The sequence below is a fragment of the Oncorhynchus nerka genome, linkage group LG18 (assembly GCF_034236695.1).
Source record: "Oncorhynchus nerka isolate Pitt River linkage group LG18, Oner_Uvic_2.0, whole genome shotgun sequence".
Lineage (NCBI taxonomy): Eukaryota > Metazoa > Chordata > Actinopteri > Salmoniformes > Salmonidae > Oncorhynchus > Oncorhynchus nerka.
The window spans coordinates 54,770,303-54,792,586 of record NC_088413.1 but is presented as its reverse complement, the minus strand read 5'-3'; the positions used below and the strand labels follow the sequence as shown (position 1 = coordinate 54,792,586).

At 43.6% G+C, this 22,284-nt stretch overlaps 1 protein-coding gene across 1 annotated transcript in view; it reads right to left on the bottom strand.

Moving 5' to 3' along the window:
* The window catches only part of LOC115146126 (bridge-like lipid transfer protein family member 1), a 129,583-nt gene that overhangs the window by 31,502 nt on the left and 75,797 nt on the right, over window positions 1-22,284 (bottom strand). Inside the window, 22 exon segments of the mRNA XM_065004191.1 lie at window positions 782-962; window positions 2,258-2,473; window positions 2,635-2,906; window positions 4,368-4,421; window positions 4,955-5,045; window positions 5,185-5,297; window positions 5,470-5,593; window positions 5,695-5,825; window positions 9,082-9,270; window positions 9,645-9,871; window positions 10,076-10,135; window positions 10,487-10,685; window positions 11,436-11,519; window positions 13,155-13,366; window positions 13,478-13,646; window positions 13,781-13,969; window positions 14,079-14,176; window positions 14,271-14,376; window positions 14,704-14,948; window positions 20,782-21,016; window positions 21,286-21,490; window positions 22,002-22,052. Of these exon segments, the coding sequence (XP_064860263.1) occupies window positions 782-962; window positions 2,258-2,473; window positions 2,635-2,906; window positions 4,368-4,421; window positions 4,955-5,045; window positions 5,185-5,297; window positions 5,470-5,593; window positions 5,695-5,825; window positions 9,082-9,270; window positions 9,645-9,871; window positions 10,076-10,135; window positions 10,487-10,685; window positions 11,436-11,519; window positions 13,155-13,366; window positions 13,478-13,646; window positions 13,781-13,969; window positions 14,079-14,176; window positions 14,271-14,376; window positions 14,704-14,948; window positions 20,782-21,016; window positions 21,286-21,490; window positions 22,002-22,052 (3,451 nt within the window).

Here is a 22,284-nt window from a genome sequence, read left to right as displayed (position 1 = left end):
TACAAGATTTAGTTGAGGTTTAGGGTTCAGTGAATGATTTGTCCAAAATACAATGCTTTTAGTTTAGAAATATTTAGGACTAACATTCCTTGCCACCCACTCTGAAACTAACTACAATTCTTTGTTAAGTGTTGCAGTCATTTCAGTCGCTGTTGTAGCTGACATGTGTAGTGTTGAGTCATGCGCATACATACATGTCTGTGTGGTTTGACCATTTCGGCTCCTCGAAGATGTGTATGCCGAGGAACTTTTTGACCGTCTCCATGTCGGCCCCGTTGATGAAGATGGGTGTGCCCAGTTTGACAGTGCGCATTTTACTAGGCTACTGATATTGCCTGGGGTTGTTCGCCATGCAAAATGACTTGCAGATAAATGATCTACTGTCAATGCAGTTACATGCTTAGTTCGATGCTAAAGGAGAGGATGTATCAGTTGTCACAAAAGTTGAGGTACAGTATTTTCGGAAGGTAGAAAAAAAAGTGAACCGGTTCAGAATGTTTAATGGATTTTCTGACCGATGCAAGCTATATTTGGATTAGTTTGGGGTCCAGCGGAACGATGATCTTGTATTTTAAATATTTGAATCAGGGACTGATGCGTATGGGGAAACATTATATCCCTAAATAGTTCCGTATCAGAATAGTTTAACTCTTAAAATCATCAATGGCAATATAGTTCCTACCATTTAATGCATCATATTGATGGGTCATCGTTTAAACACATTATTTATACCATGCTATAGATAGGATAACAGTAATGGAGTGAAAGCAAATTAACTGACCTTGACATCCACTCCCGGAATGTAAAAGACAGTGGTCTCCAGGTCACTGGATTTGGTCTGCAGAGAGGAAGGCACCTTCTTCCCGGCCAGGAGGTGGGTGGTTGAGGTGTAAGTGGGCTGGAGCTTCTTCTTCTTGGGTGGAGACTCCTGGTCCAGACTCCTGGAGCTGCGGTCACAACTCCTACAGTACAGGAGGATAAATAGCTTTCTAGAAACTTTGGTAACACTTAATCCTTAAGAGTCTAACCCGGGAGTGGGGGAGGGGGATACTAAGCTAACATATGGAATGGTTTTAAGATGGTCATACCAAGGATAATTTGGCTATTTGATTTTGAATTGTATGACCCCGTTAGGGATAAACAAATATTATTTGATGAAACATTGAATTTGACCTTAAATAACAGATTCATAAATGGAAAAACAGTAAAAAGAATCAATCAATGGGAAGTTTTTTTTAAAGTGGCTGTCCAATACCTGAGAGATATCACATCATGAAATTATATATTTTTTAAACTGTACACAAAAAAAAGTCTCTAAACTACTTTCATATACACTGAGTATACAAAACATTATGAGTACCTGCACTATCCATGTCGTAGACTGACCAGGTCAACCCAATTGAAAGATATGATCCCTAATTGATGTCACTAGCTAAATTCACTTCAATCAGTGTAGGAGACAGGTTAAAGACAGATTTTTAAGCCTTGAGACAATATACATGGATTGTGTATGTGTGCCATTCATAGGGTGAACGGGCAAGACCAAATATTTAAGTGCTTTTGAACAGGGTATGGTAGTAGGTACCAGGCGCACCGGTTTGTGTGCAAAACTGCGGGGTTTTTCAAACTAAACAGTTTCCCGTGTATATCAAGAATGGTCCACCACCCAAAGGACATCCAGCCAACATGACACAACTGTGGGAAGCATTGGAGTCAACATGGGCCAGCATCCCTGTGGAACACTTTTGACACTTTGTAGAGTCCAAGTCCTGATGGATTGAGGCTGTTCTGAAGACAAAAGGTGTGTGTGTGTGGGGGGGGGATCATAGAGGATAACAGACGAGCTTGTGAGGCTGGTGGGCATCATAGAGGATACCAGAGAATATCATCCTGTTCGTGAGTCTCATCTTTCCATAGATCGGTCAAATTCGTTTTTTAGGCCAAACAGTTCAGACCCTACAGACGTTTTTGTGAGAAGACTGATTTTCAGGATGTCTCATGGTCTGACAAACCATGAGAGACCTTCCACCGCAGGTGTGGTGGATTGAGACGCAGCCCATGCATATCTCTAGCTTAAACAGATGGATTTTGATAGAGATTCTTTATTATGCTAATTAGATTTCTGTGGCGGGCACGGACATCGACTCAAGGGGGTTAACTTAAAGCCTGCAGGTATAATACTTTATGATTTGTCTAGGTTATAATAAGGCATACGTCATTAAATAGTTAGAAGATCCCTAGGGTTCAGGTGCCGTACCTTCTGAAGGAGACATCCTCGTGCTCGGGCTGCTGGGTGGTGGGGTGCAGGACACACTTGCCACTGTCAATCTCCACACGCACGTCCAGCTCAAAGTCAATGTTCCTCTCAGTGACTGAGCTCATGAGGCTGCGGTTGGTGGGTGTGCTGGGCCAGCGCTCACTGAACATCTGGCTGACAGCGGCGAAGCCTGATGGTTTTCTGTGTGGTGGTTGGCTGTGACAGCAGAACAAACGGGGGTCGTGTTTAGTAAGCAGGAAAAAGTTTTAAAAAAAATGAGATTGCATGCTTTTTAGTCTAGTAGTAGGTTTAATATGGGTCTGGGAACCGGCCAAACAAAGACGAGAGAGAGGTGGAAAGGAGGGGGGATAACTCACACAGTCCTCCTGAAGTAGCTGGATGACCTCTCACGGTCAAACTCTTCCTCCTTGTCGGAGTCCTCTGAGGAAGAGGAGGAGAGCTCGTCGCGCCGCATGTCGTCGTGCTGGAAGGGAATGCCAGGTGAGAAGACGGCGGGGGTTGCAGGGGCACTGAACACTGAGTGGGGTCCTTCGCTAACAGATGGAAAATGATGAAGGTGATGAAGATGATGATGGAGTGGCTCATCAATGGTGATGGATAACAGGTCCATTTCTGTCTCCTCTGGAAACTTCAGCAGAGAACATATGGGAGGGGTTGAGAGGGGGACAGTTAGACTCTTTTAATTAGAAAAGGTCAACATTTTGAAAGTGCTCTAAACTCTGTAGCAGATAACATCCTTTTCAAAGTATCTGTATGTTTGTGTAGTAATACATTTGTAACGATTTGTTATAATTGCCAATACACAATGTGCGTTACAGTCATAATCTACTCCAGCTTGGTATCTTCAATTTTGTTTTTTAAACATGGCCAATATCATGGCTATTGCTAGATGTAATGTACATAACTAGAGGCTACAATGTCCTGTAATACAGACTGCTATGTGCTTGACGTTTTTTCATGCAGTGCTCTGGGAGAAGACAGAGGAAAGAGATATGGAGTCAGAGATGAAGAGGATGAAGTGAAGGATGTTAGGATGAAGACACCTGGGCAGAAAGAAGCTGCAGGACAACGTCTTCTCTTAGGACAGTGGATGAAGCGGATCAACTCCCAAAACAAAAAACATTGCAACCCCTCACAAAGGACAGTATAGCCATAAACAACCACTGTCCTGAGCAGTTTGCATAAAGTATACATTTTCAAAAAGTAAAAGGAGGAAACCTCAATGTTTCCTCTAGTCACGGCTTTGAGGCACAATTATTCTGAGGTTGGCCAAGCTAAGGGTTTAGAGTTTAAGGCTCAGAGGCTCTATACATCCTAAAAGTCTTAAATCATAGCTACTAGGGTTGGAATAGCTGCTGCAGTTAGAAAAGGAGATCTGTGATTGAAAGAAGTTGATTTGGAGTGACATGGAATTTAATAACAGGATGCGTGTGTGTGAATCAATGGCACATTGAAATATAATCTTAAACATTTAGTATCTACATTTAGTACCTACTATGCAGGCACACTACTACCGGCAGGGTAGCCTAGTGGTTAGAACGTTGGACTACTAACCGGACGGTTGCAAGTTCAGATCGTTCTGCCCCTGAACAGGCAGTTATAACCCACTGTTCCTAGGCCGTCATTGAAAATAAGAATTTGTCCTTAACTGAATTGCCTAGGTAAATAAATACACATATACACAAGTCTAACCATATCTATAGAGCCGCAATATCGCTGATGACGTAGCCATGCGGCGAATAATTACAGTTTTCTTTGAAACACATAATCAGATGCAATGGCTGGTATTAAGAGCATATTACTCCCTACTAACCATATTGCCATTTGAGTTGTATTGTAAGTGCATAAAAAAATTGCTACTGAAGATGGTATGGCATGCATCAATCCAACATACATGAAAATCAAGCATTGATTGATACTACTAGCCTTCTTCTCATCATCCTGTTTTGAATTTCCATGTTTTCAAACAAATCAGTCGTTGACATTTTACTAGAAGAAGAGGAAGAAGTGGAAGACGAAGAAGCGGAAGAAGAAGGTTCTTTTTTGATTTTCATTTGTTTGGGATTGCTTGTGGTTGTTTTACAAATACCTTGAAGACCTCTCCTGGACTGACTGGTCGGTTTGTAGAGTCCTGATTATTAATCTTCAGTTGAACAGAAAGAGAACAATGGAATCCATCCAAAAAATGAAAGCATGGCAACATGTTCAAGAGGGGATTTTGCACTCAAAAGGCACACTTAAAGGAATAATCCACTCCAAAACTATTGTAATTTGTGTTTTGCGTCATCATGACAATGTGGCAAGTCACAATTTGCTTTTTGAAAGTCCATCATCTTGAAAACTTGACTGCTCACATGCAAAACATTTTGGGACTGTATCAAAAGTGGACTAATGAAAAAAATACTAGATTGTTTTTGAGTGGATTATTCCTTTAACTCTCCTTCAAATTACAAGCAAGCTGAAAAGCTAACACTTAGCTTCCGCTGACATATCAGAGCGTTTCCACAATGTTTAGACACACACAGCCTCAGGTCAAGAGGCCTGTCATAGTGTTAAACAAACAAACAAACAACATGGAGGATGAAATGATGCCCTAACTCAATAAAACGCTGTGCAACTGCCATTTTGGAGAACCCTATTGTTATTAACTACCATTGTCGTCATTCTATACATTACCGTGTCCTGGATGTTGAAGGTAACTCTTGGTCCAGGGGAGGATGCATCTACTCTGATGTCCGGCAAGTCATCTACGTCTCCTATTCTGGAACTGAGCAGGAAATTAGGAAAAATAATCCAACCCATTGGAATTTCAATTCAATTCCCAATCCTGACTTTACTGAATTGATACAGAATTGACCCATAGCCTGCTAGGTTTCAACTGCAGACAAGGAATGATCTTACAGTACCTTTGGCGTTCCATCCTTTTAAGTGGAGGCCTCCCTGCTGCTGTAGAGATGCTCTTGGAACGGTTATAGCTGGGTTTGTATCCCAGACCCCACTTGTCCTTTAGAGATGCAGCCTGATGGAGAAGCATACAAACAAGTGATCAGGGTTTATCAGTGCTGGTGATCTTTCCATTTAAATTGAGATGTATGGAGTTGTAAGTTGCAGGATTTACAAATTGAGACTCCCACAGTCCAGAAGTATTAAGCCCAGCAAAAGGGGGGTAAGTAAGTGCGTAGTGGTCTCACCCTCATGCTGGAGCGGCGTAGTTTCTTGCGGACATCTCTCCTGATGTCGTTGACGGCCACAGACTCCAGCTGCTGGTAGCGCTGGATCTCCTGGTTAATTGTGCCCTCACTCGCTCCCAATTTCCTGTGAAAGGAGAACATACAGTATACATAACATGAAATGGAGATGAGTGATCTGACTTCAAGGATTGATCCTTGGGTTTGGTGTTTGACAAGAACTCTTACTTGAGGTCATCAATGACTTTGGCCTGCTCGTTCAGCTCTCTGATGTCCACTATTCTTTTGTTTAACTTCCCTCTTCTTGGATCTAAGATCTGGTTGCCCACTGCCGCCTGCCGCCTGAGGTCTATGGTCTCCTGTGGAGTATAAAGGACAAATTACAACCTGTAATTCACATATTACACCACATAATGTTTATGTATTTTTATAACAATCACCGCAATTAAATAACCTAAATTAGATTACACCTCCAACCTGGGTTATTCACACCACAAAACTAAGGTATTCAACCAATAATTAATTATTACACCAAAGTTACACAGCCACATTTGACATTTTAATCATTTATTCAGAGCGACTTACAGTTAGTGCATTCATCTTAAGATAACTAGGTATAGAAAGTAAAATTTTCCTCAGTAAGGTAGCCATCAGTAGAGTCAGGGAGGAGGGTGGGGTCAAAGTGACGAGGAGGATTATTTAAGATACTGTTTGCTCTGCCGTCCTAGCTTCAGGGTGAAGCTGGTTCCACAATTTGGACAGAGAAGGACAGGACAGAGAATACTGGGCTGAGCGAGAGCTGCCCTCCCATAGGGTGGGCCAAGAGACCTGAGGTGGCAGAGCGAAGTGCTCAGGTTGGGGTGTAGGGTTTGAGCATATTGAAGGTAGGGAGGGGCAGTTCCACTTGCTGTTCCTTAGGTAAGCGCTATGGTCTTGTAGTGGATGCGAGCTTCGACTGGAAGCCAGTGGAGTGTGCGGAGGAGCGGATTGACATGAGAGTACTTGGGGAAGGTTGAAAACCAGGCGGGCTGCAGCGTTCTGGATGAGTTGCAGGGTTTTGAAGGCACAAGAGGGGAGCCCAGCCAACAGTGAGTTGCAGTAGCCCAGACAGGAGAGGAGACGTGCCTGGATTAGGACCTGAGTCGCTTCCTGTGTGAGGTAGGGTCATACTCTACAGATGTTGTAGAATCTGCATGAATCTGTAGGAGCGAAACACTGCTTTGATGTTTGCAGAGAACGACAGGGTCATGCCAAGGTTATTTGCACTCTGGGAGGGTGACACTGTGGAGTTGTCAACCGTGATGGAGAAGTCTTTGAGCGGGCAGGCCTTCCCCGGGAGGAAGAGCATCACCGTCTTGTCGAGGTTGAGGTGATGGGCAGACATCCAAGTTGAGATATCTGCCAGGCACGCAGAGATGCGTGTCACCACTTGGGTGTCAGAAGGGGGGGAAGGAGAAAAGTAGTTGAGTGTCTTCAGCATAGCAATGATAGGAGAGACCATGTGAGGATATGACGGAGCCGAGTGACTTGGTGTATAGAAAGAAGAGGGCCAAGAACCAAGCCCTGGGGGACACCAGTAGTGAGAGTGCGTGGTGTAGACACAGATCCTCTTCATGTCACCTGGTAAGAGCGGCCTGCCAGGTAGGATGCAATCCAAGAGTGTGCAGAGCCTGAGACGCCCAGCCCTGAGAGGGTGGAGAGGGGGATCTGATGGTTCACGGTGTCAAAGGCAGCGGATAGATCTAGGAGGATGAAAACAGAAGAGAGAGAGTCAGCTTTGGCAGTGCGGAGAGCCTCAATGACATAGAGAAGAGCAGTCTCGGTTGAGTGACCCGTCTTGAAGCCTGACTGGTTAGTGTCAAGAAGATTGTTCTGAGAGAGAGATAACGAGAAAGCACTCTCAAGTGTTTTGGAAAGAAAAGAAGGGATACAGGTCAATCGTTTTGACGTCAGATGAGTCGTGTGTTGGTTTCTTGAGGAGGGGAGCGTCTTGGGCCATTTTTAAGTTAGAGGGGACGCAGCCAGTGGACAGGGATGAGTTGTTGAGGGAAGTGAGAAATGGGAGAAGTTCCCAGAGATGGTCTGGAGAAGGGTGGAGGGGATGGGGTCGAGCGGGCAGATTTTCGGGCAGCCAGACCTCACTAGTCGCAGGATTTCATCTGGAGAGAGAGGGGAGAAAGAGATCAAGATGCAGGGTAGTTCTATGTGAGTGAGACCAGTGGACTTAATAGGCTGAGTGATGTCGTCAATCTTCTTTTCAAAGTGGTTGACAAAGTCGTTCGCAGAGAGGAAGGGGGTGGGGGAGAAGGTGGAAAAGAGTTGACCAGGGTTAGAGGCAGAAGCTTGACATTTTGAGTGGTAGAAAGCTTTAGCAGCGGATACAGAGGAAGAGAAGGTAGAGAGGAGGGAGTGACAGGACGATAGGTCCTCCATTTAAACTTAGCTGTCTGCTGCCCTGTTTTGTAAGCTCGTAATGAGTCACTTAGCCACGGAGCAGGAGGGGAGGGCTGAGCCGGCCGGGAGGAAAGGGGACAGTGTGAGTCATTGGATGTGGAAAGGGAGGAGAGTAGGGTCGAAGCGGCAGAATCAGGAGGAAGGAGGGAGAAAGATTCACCACCTTAGTCACATCTTATACTCACACCAATTATCATGTTATACACATATATAAACAGCAGAAAAATATGTGAAATGAAAGTCACCATCCCCATAATACTAGAGACCTTTGGGACCGATTGGTAACCCAATTCTCAGATGAGGGAGTTAACACAACATGTGTAACCAGGTGAAAAGAGAACTAGAAGAGCCTAAACCCCAAAGAGTCAATTGCTAAGTGACCATATTATTTTTGCCATAGGGATGAGCATGGTTATTCGAATATCTGAACGGACGCTAGTTTTTGAATACTTGCGAGAGTATTCATAAACATAATAATAAATCATAGTCCTATTTTAACAATGAAAAGGCGTTATTAAAATGAAATAAAAGTATATAAGTGACATTGCTACACACAAGGATATACCATGACATTTGACATTCTTAATTCAATAAAAACACATACTGTAGTCTACATGGGGTTTGTTGTTATTGTCAGCCAATCAAAGTGGCACTAGTCAGTGGCTCCATGTGTAGTAGCAAGCAGCGTTGGAGATCTCCAATCAACACAAAATGGAATTGAAATTACATAATTAAGTACAAGGAGCAACCATCGGCAATCATTAATCTGAATTAAGGACAGGAAGTGCAGCAAAATAGCCTCAATTGCTGCATGAAAGCAGAGCGGAACCTCTCCCCCAAGTCACGCAGGTTATGTATTTACATGCATTTCAACTATCCAGATATCCTCCAAAAATGTTATGATATATTATTCTAATTGTGAACTTGATATTATTTGAATTGTGCCCATCCCTAGTTTGCCGTCAGTTTGTTCTCCAAATACACAATTGCTACGAGCCCTCTGATATTATCACAATTCATTGAGTCACTTAGCAATTGAAATCCATTCTGCAGCTTGAAATCTGGACCATAGAGCCTTAATGTTACCCTTAGCGTGATTAACGGGCCCAGAAGGTAGGACAATAAAGAGTGGGGCAGTTGAGGATGGGCTACAGTACATACACATCCCCAGGATAGGGGTCTGGGAGCCCTGGCCATGTTCCCTCTGGACGGGGGAAGGGCATAGTCGTTTAGGTAGTCGCCTGGTACCGAGACACTCTGGACACTGGGGCTTTTCAGGCCCAGGATGCTGTTTACCAGCCGTGTCCTGAACGTGAGCCTAGGGCTGCTGCACTCTCCCTCTGGGCTCCCCTGCAATCAACGGGATGGATACGCCCAAGGCAAGGTTCAACTGGGTGCATGGACTAAGCAGCTTGGATAGCTTTTAGTGCTGTCACAGTGGTTGTAATGGGTTGAACAGACATGCAGTTTTGACACTCAGTACTTTTTTACATTCTTGACACACAGTCAGGGACACAGAGCAGAGAGCTACTATAATCTCTAACACAATCATAGTGCTTTAACAGCCTCTTAAATCGTCTTGTGGTAGTAGTGCACCAGAATCACAGGCATTAACAAACTCACAGCATACAAACACACTCAGAATTGTACAATTCACATGTTCAAAGTAATACACAAATGTTCAGTATTGTTATCATGGTTAGGGAAAGACTGAAAACACTGACCATATGGATGGTCGGCGACATGGTGTCGGCCTCATCCTCATCAGACAAATTGACCATGTTGATTGAGTTGAGGTCAGCGATGTCATCCACATCCTCCTCTCCCGTCAGCGAGGTCAGTGTGTTGCCTAGGGCGTTGAGACGCTTGCCAATGTTGGGGTCCATGTGGACGTCGATACCACACATTTTCCACAGCACGTTCAGCGCCCAGGTGCCTGCACTGCTGCTTTCTGATGGTCGCACAAGGAGGGAGCTAGAATATTATCCTACACTAAATCCATCTATCACTCACTAGAATACAAATATCTTGTTCAGAGAGAAGAAGAAAACAGCTGTGATGTGTTTTGGATAAAAGCTTGACAAAGTTCACAGTCAAACTAACCCCTTTCATAATATACACAAGGTTTGATGCCCATTATCTATGCAGTACCTACCTGCTGACAGCTGGCCTGTGGTTCTTGAGCACACTTCATATGTGCCATCTGGAACAACACCTACAAAATCAACACATTCAAATATTACATCAATAAGAGGACCGGCACAGTGTAGGGGACCACACTGTAGGAAGTTAGGCAAGTTAGGCACATCTAGAGCTTAATTAGGGTGGTATATCAAAAGCTATCGGTCTCTTTGGTACTCAATATATGGGTGAAGCTTTAGACTTTCCCTCTGTATTTTGAATGTACTTATTCTATATAAAGTCACGTTCTGATGTTAAACTTAAAAACTTAGCTTTTCCAGGCCCAGCTCTAAATATAGACAAGCCGTCTCATTTCCTGACTTCATGCATTTGCAATTCCATTCTGTATGTAAAAGCCAAGCCATCTTGCGGTCCAATCACTCACAGGCGTTCATGATCATGTCTCCTCGGATCTCAGGCTTCCAGTCGTCCCAGGAGGTCTCAAAGCCCTCGGCGAAGCGGATGCAGAAGTTCTTGAAGTGGCCCTTGCTAACCAGAGACTCAGAGGAGCAGGCGGTGATCAGCGTGCTCTCGATGGTCAGCACCAGGGCAGAGCCCGTGTCAAAGTCAATGCTGTGGTTGGCCTGTGAGGATCGAGGTTTGAGGGTGGACGGGGCAGTAAGATGTTAAAGTTAGGTTACCGGATAAGTCTAGCACAGGGATAACATTAAGGTTAACAGTCAGTCATGTGTTAGGAATAGGTGAAGGGTTACGGTAACATTTTATTTGACGGTCTGTTTATAAACATTAAATAGTTTGTTAAGAATTAAACTCAACACACTTAAGGCCTGTTAGTTATCCATGCATCATATTATGATTAGAGGTGTTTGTAATAATTCATGAAATTATATGAATTTATACACAGGTTTGCTGCTAGAAACCTAATAATGGTTTACTAATGGTTAAAAAGTATTTAATAATGGTTTATAAGCATATTGGCCAACCTTTAAATAAAGTATATTACTTAGGAATAGGAAATGTGCCTGTGTGTAATGTTGAAAAACACATTGGCTCCATGGAAAAATCCATTCAGTTGATGTATAGTTAATGCAGTTGTGACGTTGTGCATGCCATAACACTCATGATAACAATAAAGTACCTGTGCCAATTGACCGTAACGGTGAGACATTCAACCAGTCAAACAATTTCAAGCTTCATTAAAGTTATGCCAGTTGTATCAATAAAATTGCTGGTTGCCTATAACCTGTTATGTCAGCATTGTGTCAAGATTGCATCACAAACATTTCTAACAGGTTGTTACAAGTAAAACAGTAATAAATCATTGAATAACATCACACAAGTGTTCACAAGAGATTGAATAGATTGTAAGTTACTTTTCGTGCATATTTTTGCGGGCCTACAGATCTGCTGGCCCCAGCTTCAGAGCGAATGCCTTCGAAACCTGGTATATGTCCTTTCTATGGAGATAAGAAACACAATTATAACTTTGACTAACTTGTAAGAGAAACAACCAGGGACTGTGGATGTAGTCATCAAATTCCAACTTTGATTAATCCTTTAACTATTTTCCACTATTAGTCAGTCATTCACCAATTCACAAATGAAATCTTTAGCATTTATGAAGACATTTACCTTGAATTAATTTAGCAATTTGCTGCTAATGCAAAGGAAACTGCACTGAAAAACCTTTCTCCACCATTCCCAATTGTATCTATTCAGCTACATACTAATGCAGCTAGCTACACTTTATTAGGTACACCACCCCTTTCACAAAAATGGTTTACTCCTATATACAGTGAGTCACGTGGCCGTCACGTGCTGAGCAGGCAGACAGGCATCGAGGCATTCAGTTACTGTTTGAAAGAACGTTAGAATGGGCAAAACGAGTGACCTAAGCGACTTTGAGCGTGGTATGATCGTCGGTGCCAGGCGCGCCAGTTCCTTATCTCAGAAACGGCCCGCCTCCTGGGCTTTTCACGCACTACAGTGTCTATGGTTAGCTAAGAATGGCGAGACAAACAAAAAACATCCAGTTAGCATCAGTCCTATGGGTGCTTGTGATGACAAGTCTAAGGAAAACGGCTATCGCAGCATTCGACCACACAGCGTTCCACTCCTATCAGCTATAAACAAGAAGAAGGGGCTCCAGTGGGCAGACGATCACCAACACTGGACAATTGAGGAGTGGAAAAACATTGCCTGGTCCGATGAATCCCGGTTCTTGTAGCATCATTTTGATGGCAGAGAATTTGACATTAGCAGCATGAGTCCATCGCCCCATCCTGTCTGGTGTCAACGGTACAGGCTGGTGGCGGTGGTGTAATGGTGTGGGGAACGTTTTACTGGCACATGTTAGGTCCCTTGATACCAATTGAGCATCAAGGGACCTAACATTTGAGTTTCCATGACACAAAGAATTTAGGCTGTTCTGGAGGCAAGTGGGGTCCGACAGAGATAGGTGTACGTAATAAACTGTCCACTGCGTGTATATAACCAACTAAATTTTAATAAAGTCACTGAAGTTATTAAAAGTGACCAAATTCCTACTAGTATATATTCATTCTTCTATATTTTGTTTTTATAATTGGTTCAAATGAACATTGTGACAAAAAATGGTTGTAAAATAGAATAACACATTGAAAACATTGGATCAGCTCTTTTGCGAACGAGATGACCCATGATTTGATGATTACTCACACTGTGTGCCACTTTCAGACAAGCACATTTCTTACAATTTAGCTCATATCAATGTAACACACAAACAGTTTCAGGACAAGGTCTGAAACAGAAAAACATAAACAAAATATGAGTCTAAGGGTCAAAGACTAAATTTAACACCGTCAGGGTTGTTGTAGTAAAATACACAGTAATGTAATAACTATTATTTGTAATATGTAACTATTCTTAGTAACATTGTGTGTCCAAGACGTGTGCACTCTTTCTCTACAAGCCCCAACTTGCAACATTCATTAATATACAGTACTTAAAAAGTATATACCATTTTAACATGCCACATTGCAAAGGCTTTCTCCCGAAAACATTAGGGTGCAAAATAAAGGACCACGTTTTTAAGATCATCATTCTCCTCCTACCAGTGAGTTGTTAGTGATGGGCAAACAGATTCCAAGGTCGTTGACGGTGAGCTGTAGGAACAGGGTGCTGAAGGCCTGGGCTGAGGTCTGCTGGATGCCCGGCAGCTTGTCCACCACCTCCTTGGTGGCCATGTGGATGTCTTTGTTCAATGCCAGACGCTGCTCGTTCCAGTTATCGTAGGCCGCCTTGTAGTTCAGCCAGAAGAGTACAGCTGCAACGAGAAGGGAAACAGTGATGAAGTTTTCTATAACAATTTTCTTGGGGAGGTTATGCAATTTAGAGAATTAGATTCCGAGAATCTGAAAACTTATTAAGGCCTGACCTCTGTCAAAGGCCACAGGCTGAGCAAAGACGATTGGCCGGTTGAGAGTGATGAGTACTGCCTCTTTGTCTGAGGAGCCACTGATCTCCTCCTGAAGGGCGTTCCGTAAGCCAATACGAGTGCGGAAGTAGGCCACCTGGTGGAAGTCTGAACCCGCCTCCTCGTACACCTGTGGAATAAATAAATAGTTATATCTCACAAAACAGGGGCAGACACAATACTTTATTGATCCTCAAAAGGAGGAATCTGATTGCAGCAGCTAATTGAAACAAACACAACCTATATTAATTCGCTGTAGCCTACCTGATGCTTGACTATTTGGCCCAGGGCGAGGTTCAGGTCCACTTGGCACTTCCCAAACAGTTTGAGGTAACTGCTGCTGCCGCCGGGCTGGGCTTTACATTGGATCCTGTTGGAGAGCTCCAGCTCTATCAGTCCTGTCTCGAAGCGCACCGCTCTCATGGATGGAGTGGTGGCTGTCATCTGGATCCCCTGCAAACCACAAGAATTCAGGAAAAAGTCATCAGTTTCATTCCCGTACTCAAGCAATAAGTAACAAGAATGTAAACTGCAGCACATTTCTTGTTTTAAAAACTGGTACCTTAAACATCAGACTGAGTGAGTAGAGCAAAATCTTGGGCTTGTCAGCGTCTGTTGAGATGTCGTGCTCATTCCACAGAGGGATGGGCTGCTCTCCTCCTGCATAGACAAACATTTAACCCAAAGTGTCTAAGCAAAATACTGAAACACAACAACAACTTTCAATGTCCTTGTGTTATACAGCGGGTCAGACCTGATACTTTCTGGATGACCTCATTGACTTCCTTCATGAAAACCTTCTGCAGGAACACCAGGTGGTTCAGGAGGTCCGTGGTGAGGTTGTGCTCAAAAGAACCAATCTACGTAAAGGGGGATTGAAATGAATGAAAATAACAGAAAGGCACACGGACTGAATATGCTGCCAATTACCACTTTATCTACAATGTTTCGATTCACAAGTATCTTCGTCAGGTCGAACGGACTGAGTACTCACATCCACAAATATATACAAATTTCACCTCGCATGAGCATTACGCGCAACGCCAATTTAAATCTAGCTCAAATAATATCCAAACAAATGAACAAACAATCAAAATAGAACAAAACTGTGTTGACATATATTTTATATTAATAAAAGGTATAGTCTGCAATACCGGAGCTACTCTACTTGAATATGGCAGCCTCACCTCAGCCACACAGCGCAGGTAATTCCCCTGGAGGTAGTTGCCCTGCTTCATGGGGATTGGGAAGTCGTCAGTAAAATCCGAGTGGCCCTCGTGGTCCTCCATTATGTATTCTCCAGACATGGTGACTGGCGGGAGGTTGAGGTTGGCTGAGGGTGGCATGGCGGACATGGTGTCCACCGGGGACACCTTGGACTGGAAACACAGCTTGTGGTTGGGCAGCTCAAACGTGAACCTTGTCTGGGCTCCTGCAGAGAACAATGAGTTTATCAATCCACTCAGAATTAAATTAAGATGCATTGTCAGACCACAAATAATACGATCCTCATAATACAAGTACAATATCCCATTACCCCAGTCGGAGGTTAAAGCTGGGTGCTAACTACTGTGCCTTCAAAAAGTATTCATAGCCCTCGACTTATTCCACATTTTGTTGTTACAGCCCAATTTCAAAATGGATTAAATAGATTCTCTCAACCATCTACACACAATACCCCATGTTTTTATACATTTTTACACATTTATTGAAATGAAATACAGAAATATCTCATTTACATTAGTATTCATACCCCTGAATCAATACTTTGTAGAAGAACCTATGGCAGAGTTTACAGCTTGGGTATGTCTGTATCAGCTTTGCACATCTGGATTTGGGGATTTTCTCCCATTCTTCCCTTTAGATTTTCTCGAACTCTGTTAAGTTAGATGGGGAGCGGCAGTGAACAGCAATCTTCAAGTCTTTCCACAGATTTTCAATGGGATTCAAGTGCCTTTTTGCAAACTCAAGGCATGCTGTCATGTTCCTTTTCCTAAAGTAGGCTTCCGTCTGGAAACTCTCCAATAAAGCCCAGATTGGTGAAGTTCTGTAGAGACTGTTGCCCTTCTGGCATGTTCTCCCATCTCAGCCACGGAACTCTGTAGTTCTGTCAGAGTGGTCATTAGGTTCTCAGTCACCTCCCTGACCAAGGTCCTTCTTGCCCGGTTGCTCAGTTTGGTCAGATGGCCAGCCTTTGGCAGAGTCTTTTTCCATTTCCCAATGATAGAGACCACTGTGCTCTTGGAAACTTTCAACACCCTAGAAATGGTTTTATACCATTCCCCAGATACACTACATGGCCAAAAGTATGTGGACTCCACTTCAGATTAGTGGATTTGGCTATATTTCAGTCACACTCGTGGCTGACAGGTGTATAAAATTGAGCACACAGCCATGGAATCTCCAAAGACAAACATTGGTAGTACAATGGCCCGTACTGAAGAGCTCAGTGACTGACTTTCAACGTGGCACAGTCATAGGATGCCACCTTTCCAACAATCTGGGTTTGGCAGATGCCAGGGGAACACTACCTTCCCCAAAGCATAGTGCCAACTGTAAAGTTGGGTGGAGGAGGAATAATGGGGATATTTTTCATGATTCGGGCTCGGTCCCTTAGTTCCAGTGAAGGAAAATCTTAACGTTACAGCATACAAAGACATTCTAGATGATTTGTTGTTTCAGCCTGACAATAAGCACTTCTCAACGGCTGGCCATGCCTTCCGCCTGGCTACTCCAACCTCGGCCAACAGCTCCGCCCCCCCCGCAGCTCCTCGCCCAAGCCTCTCCAGGTTCTCCTTTACCCAAATCCAGATAGCAGATGTTCTGAAAGAGCTGCAAAACCTGGACCCGTACAAATCAGCTGGGCTTGACAATCTGGACCCTCTATTTCTGAAACTATCTGCCGCCATTGTCGCAACCCCTATTACCAGCCTGTTCAACCTCTCTTTCATATCGTCTGAGATCCCCAAGGATTGGAAAGCTGCCGCAGTCATCCCCCTCTTCAAAGGGGGAGACACCCTGGACCCAAACTGCTATAGACCTATATCCATCCTGCCCTGCCTATCTAAGGTCTTCGAAAGCCAAGTCAACAAACGGGTCACTGACCATCTCGAATCCTACCGTACCTTCTCCGCTGTGCAATCTGGTTTCCGAGCCGGTCACGGGTGCACCTCAGCCACACTCAAGGTACTAAACGATATCATAACCGCCATCGATAAAAGACAGTACTGTGCAGCCGTCTTCATCGACCTCGCCAAGGCTTTCGACTCTGTCAATCACCATATTCTTATCGGCAGACTCAATAGCCTCGGTTTTTCGGATGACTGCCTTGCCTGGTTCACCAATTACTTTGCAGACAGAGTTCTGTGTGTCAAATCGGAGGGCATGCTGTCCGGTCCTCTGGCAGTCTCTATGGGGGTGCCACAGGGTTCAATTCTCGGGCCGACTCTTTTCTCTGTATATATCAATGATGTTGCTCTTGCTGCGGGCGATTCCCTGATCCACCTCTACGCAGACGACACCATTCTATATACTTTCGGCCCGTCATTGGACACTGTGCTATCTAACCTCCAAACGAGCTTCAATGCCATACAGCACTCCCTCCGTGGCCTCCAACTGCTCTTAAACGCGAGTAAAACCAAATGCATGCTTTTCAACCGATCGCTGCCTGCACCCGCATGCCCGACTAGCATCACCACCCTGGATGGTTCCGACCTTGAATATGTGGACATCTATAAGTACCTAGGTGTCTGGCTAGACTGCAAACTCTCCTTCCAGACTCACATCAAACATCTCCAATCGAAAATCAAATCAAGAGTCGGCTTTCTATTCCGCAACAAAGCCTCCTTCACTCATGCCGCCAAGCGTACCCTAGTAAAACTGACTATCCTACCGATCCTCGACTTCGGCGATGTCATCTACAAAATGGCTTCCAACACTCTACTCAGCAAACTGGATGCAGTCTATCACAGTGCCATCCGTTTTGTCACCAAAGCACCTTATACCACCCACCACTGCGACTTGTATGCTCTAGTCGGCTGGCCCTCGCTACATATTCGTCGCCAGACCCACTGGCTCCAGGTCATCTACAAGTCCATGCTAGGTAAAGCTCCGCCTTATCTCAGTTCACTGGTCACGATGGCAACACCCATCCGTAGCACGCGCTCCAGCAGGTGTATCTCACTGATCATCCCTAAAGCCAACACCTCATTTGGCCGCCTTTCGTTCCAGTACTCTGCTGCCTGTGACTGGAACGAACTGCAAAAATCGCTGAAGTTGGAGACTTTTATCTCCCTCACCAACTTCAAACATCAGCTATCCGAGCAGCTAACCGATCGCTGCAGCTGTACATAGTCTATTGGTAAATAGCCCACCCATTTTCACCTACCTCATTCCCATACTGTTTTTATACTGTTTTTTATTTATTTACTTTTCTGCTCTTTTGCACACCAATATCTCTACCTGTACATGACCATCTGATCATTTATCACTCCAGTGTTAATCTGCAAAATTGTATTATTCGCCTACCTCCTCATGCCTTTTGCACACATTGTATATAGACTGCCCATTTTTTTCTACTGTGTTATTGACTTGTTAATTGTTTACTCCATGTGTAACTCTGTGTTGTCTGTTCACACTGCTATGCTTTATCTTGGCCAGGTCGCAGTTGCAAATGAGAACTTGTTCTCAACTAGCCTACCTGGTTAAATAAAGGTGAAATTAAAAAAAAATTTTTAAAAAAAAATAGCCCTGCGCACAAAGCAAGGTCCATACAGAAATGGTTTGTCAAGATCAGTGTAGAAGATATCTTGACTAGCCTGCACAGAGCCCTGATCTCAACCCCATCAAATACATTTGGGAAGAATTGGAACACCGACTGCGAGCCAGGCCTAATCGCGCATCATCAGTACCTAATGTCACTGATCCTCGTGGCTGAATGGAAACAAGTCCCCGCAGCAATGTTCCAACATCTAGTAGAAAGCCTTCCCAGAAGAGTGGAGGCTGTTATAGCAGCAAAGGAGGGACCAACTCCATATTAATGCCCATGATGTTGGAATGAGATGTTCGACGAGGCATGTACATGTAGTGTACATGCCTCATAACAATTATATCTTGGAGATCCAAGGACAGTTCCTTGGACTTCAGTGTATAGTTTCTGCTCTGACACAGACAGGTGTGCTTCTTTCTAAATGTCAAAACAATTGTAATCAAATTGTAGTGACATCTCAAGGATGATCAAAGGAAATTGGATGCACATGAGCTTCATTTGGAGTGTCATAGCAAAGGGGTACGAATACTTACAGTACCAGTCAAAAGTTTGGACACACCTACTCATTCCAGGGATTTTCTTTATTTGTACTATTTTCTACATTGTAGAATAATAGTGAAGATCAAAACTATGAAATAACACATATGAAATCATGTACTAACCAAAACAATGTTAAACAAATATATAAATATTTTATATTTGAAATTCTTCAAATTAGCTACCATTTGCCTTGATGACAGCTTTGCACACTCTTGGCATTCTCTCAACCAGCGTCACCTGGAATGCATTTCAATTAACAGGTGTGCCTTGTTAAAAGTTAATATTTGGAATTTCTTTCCTTCCTAATGAGTTTGAGCCAATCAGTTGTGTTGTGACAAGGTAGGTGTGGTATACAGAAGATAGCCCTATTTGGTAAAATACCAAGTCAATATTATGGCAAGAACAGTTCAAATAAGCAAAGAGAAATGACAGTCCATCATCATTTTAAGACATGAAGATCAGTCAATACAGAACATTTCAAGAACTTTGAAAGTTTCTTCAAATGCAGTAGAGAAAAAGCATGAAGCGCTATGATTAAATTGGCTCTCATGAGGACCGCCATAGGAAAGGAAGACCCAGAGTCACCCCTGCAGCAGAGGATAAGTTCAAAAGAGTTACCAGCCTCAGAAATCAGCAATTAACTGCACCTCAGATTGCAGCCCCAAAAAATTAGTAACAGTGGACTCCCGAGTGACACAGTGGTCTAAGGCACTGCATGTCAGTGCTAGAGGCGTCACTACAGACACCCTGGTTCGAATCCAGGCTGTATCACAACGGGCTGTGATTGGGAGTCCCATAGGGCGGCGCACAATTGGCCCAGCATCGTCTGGGTTTGACCGGTGTAGGCCGTCATTGTAAATAAGAATTTATTTTTAACTGACTTGCCTAGTTAAATAAAGATTTTAAAAAATACAAAAATAAAAATACTAATAATATAAAAACAGACATCTCAACATCAACTGTTCAGAGGAGACTGTGTGAATCAGGCCTTCGTGGCCGAATTGCTGAAAATAAACCACTACAAATGTACACCAATAAGAAGACTTGCTTGGGCCAAGAAACACGAGCAATGGACTGATGTAAATCTGTCCTTTGGGCTGAAGAGTCCAAATTTGAGATTTTTGGTTCTAACCGCCATGCCTTTGTGAGACACAGAGTAGGTGAACGGATGATCTCTGCATGTGTGGTTCCCACCGTGAAGCATAGAGGTATGATGGTGTGGGGTTGCTTTGCTGGTGACACAGTCTGTGATTCATTTAGAATACAAATAACACTTAACCAGCATGGCTACAACAGCATTCTGCAGCGATACGCCATCCCATCTGGTTTGCACTTAGTGGGATTATACTTTATTTTTCAACAGGAGAATGACCCAAAACACACCTCCAGGCTGTGTATGGGCTATTTGACCAAGAAGGAGAGTTTATGGAGTGCTGCATCAGATGACCTGGCCTCCACAATCACCCGATCTCAAACCAATTGAGATGGTTTGTGATGAGTTGGACCGCAGAGTGAAGGAAAAGCAGCCAACAAGTGCTCAGCATATGTGGGGAACTGCTTCAAGACTGTTGGAAAAGCATTCCAGGTGAAGCTGGTTGAGAGAATGCCAAGAGTGTGCAAAACTGTCATCAAGGCAAAGGGTGACTACTTTGAAGAATCTCAAATATATTTTTGCATACATATACTTTTTTGGTTACTACATGTGTTATGTCATAGTTTTGATGTCTTCACTATTATTCTACAATGTAGAAAATAGTAAATATAAGGTGGTGTGTCCAAACTTTTGACTGGTACTGTAAATGAGATATTTCTTAATTTAATTTTCAGTAATATTGCAAACATTTCTAAAAACATGTTTTAACTTTTTCAAATCTTTTTAAAACATTTTTAATTCAGGCTGTAACAACAAAATCTGGAATAAATCAAGGGGTATGAATACTTTCTGAAGGCACTGTACCTGTCATGCCGTGACTCTTCATGCGGCCCATCTTGTACTCAGCCTTGAGGGAGGGCAAAAGGGCTGCTCCTATGGTGATGCCGTCCATCATAGCGCTGAACTTGAGGACGATGGGCTTCTTCTCAAGACCCTCTGGCAGCTGGGGGAACTCATTGGCCTCCACGGGGGTCTGGTTGATGCTGGACGCCTTGTCAGAGGGCTGAGGGGTGGGGGTGTCTTCCCTGTTGGGGGTGACCTAAAAGAAATAACATAGTTCAGGATGAAGATGTTTTGCTTAGTCCATTAAGGAAATTCAGAGGAAAGAAAATGGTTCTCTCACTGAAATGCTTTCCTGTCATACTAGACACATAGGTGAGGACCACACTGAGCATGCAGTTCTGCCTACCCAGCCCCAGTTCTTGGGAGGGGCTCACCTAGGAGATACCTATAGATTTCAATGGGACTCAAAGTTTAAATAATACAATATCCTGTGAATAATACAACAATTTCCTCCTAGACTCACACGTTGGACGGCTGGCGGATGAGGTCGGAGATCTGCTTTGAGAGCTGATGGGAGCTACGAACCATCATGCTGTGCAGCGTGGCTGGGTGCTGGGGGATGTTGATCATGATGGCGCCCACCTTGAACACAGCTGCGTTGTTGGTCTTCAGGCCCCGCTGAGCGCTGTACAGGGCCTGGGACTTAGCTACGTTGCATTTCACAACCGTTCTGGAAAGGGCAGAGTAGAGTGTCAGCGATTCTAATATGACTGTTTGACAACAGGTTAAGACAGGACAACATCTATAGAACAACAATGTACAAAAAGTGTTTGGGTCATTTTTGTTAGACAGCAGGCATACTACACACTAAGAAGCACATAACAACATCCATGTTATGGGGGCATAAGAATGACAGGGTTTTATAGGCTCTTCCATTACGTTGCCAAAAAAAATCAACAATAAATTTGATCACGATTACAGGATGAATCTCTGCGATATAGCTGATCTATAAAGATAATCTAGCCGCTACACACATGAAGGAAGGAACACAGAAACAAGGAGAAAAGGACAGTGGGGGATTACCAATCTAACACGATGAAGGACAATAACACAGCTAGAGCTGTACACTGAAGAAACACTGCGTTACCACAGACTCCAGACAAAATGAAAGTTGTGTTTTAACTAGGTACTACTGTGGCATTGCTATGATGTGCCAAGGTGCAGTAGTTATAAACACATACAGAAACTCTTGTTTGGCTGTGCTGGTAGGAGATGTGGGGAAATCCTCCAGTCTATGTAAAATGATGGAAGAGAAAGCAGGGAAAGTAAAAAAAGAGAGCAAATGAAAAATTGAGTATTCACGCAGAGATACTGACAACAGACTAGATTAGAATATCTATCCACCTTCCTTCGCCTGCCAAAAGTATTTCCAGTGATGCCAGCAGAATATTTGCAGTAATTTGAATATTTCTAGGATTTGATTACTGTGAAGTAACTGTAGGAATAACTCACACAGTATGTTGA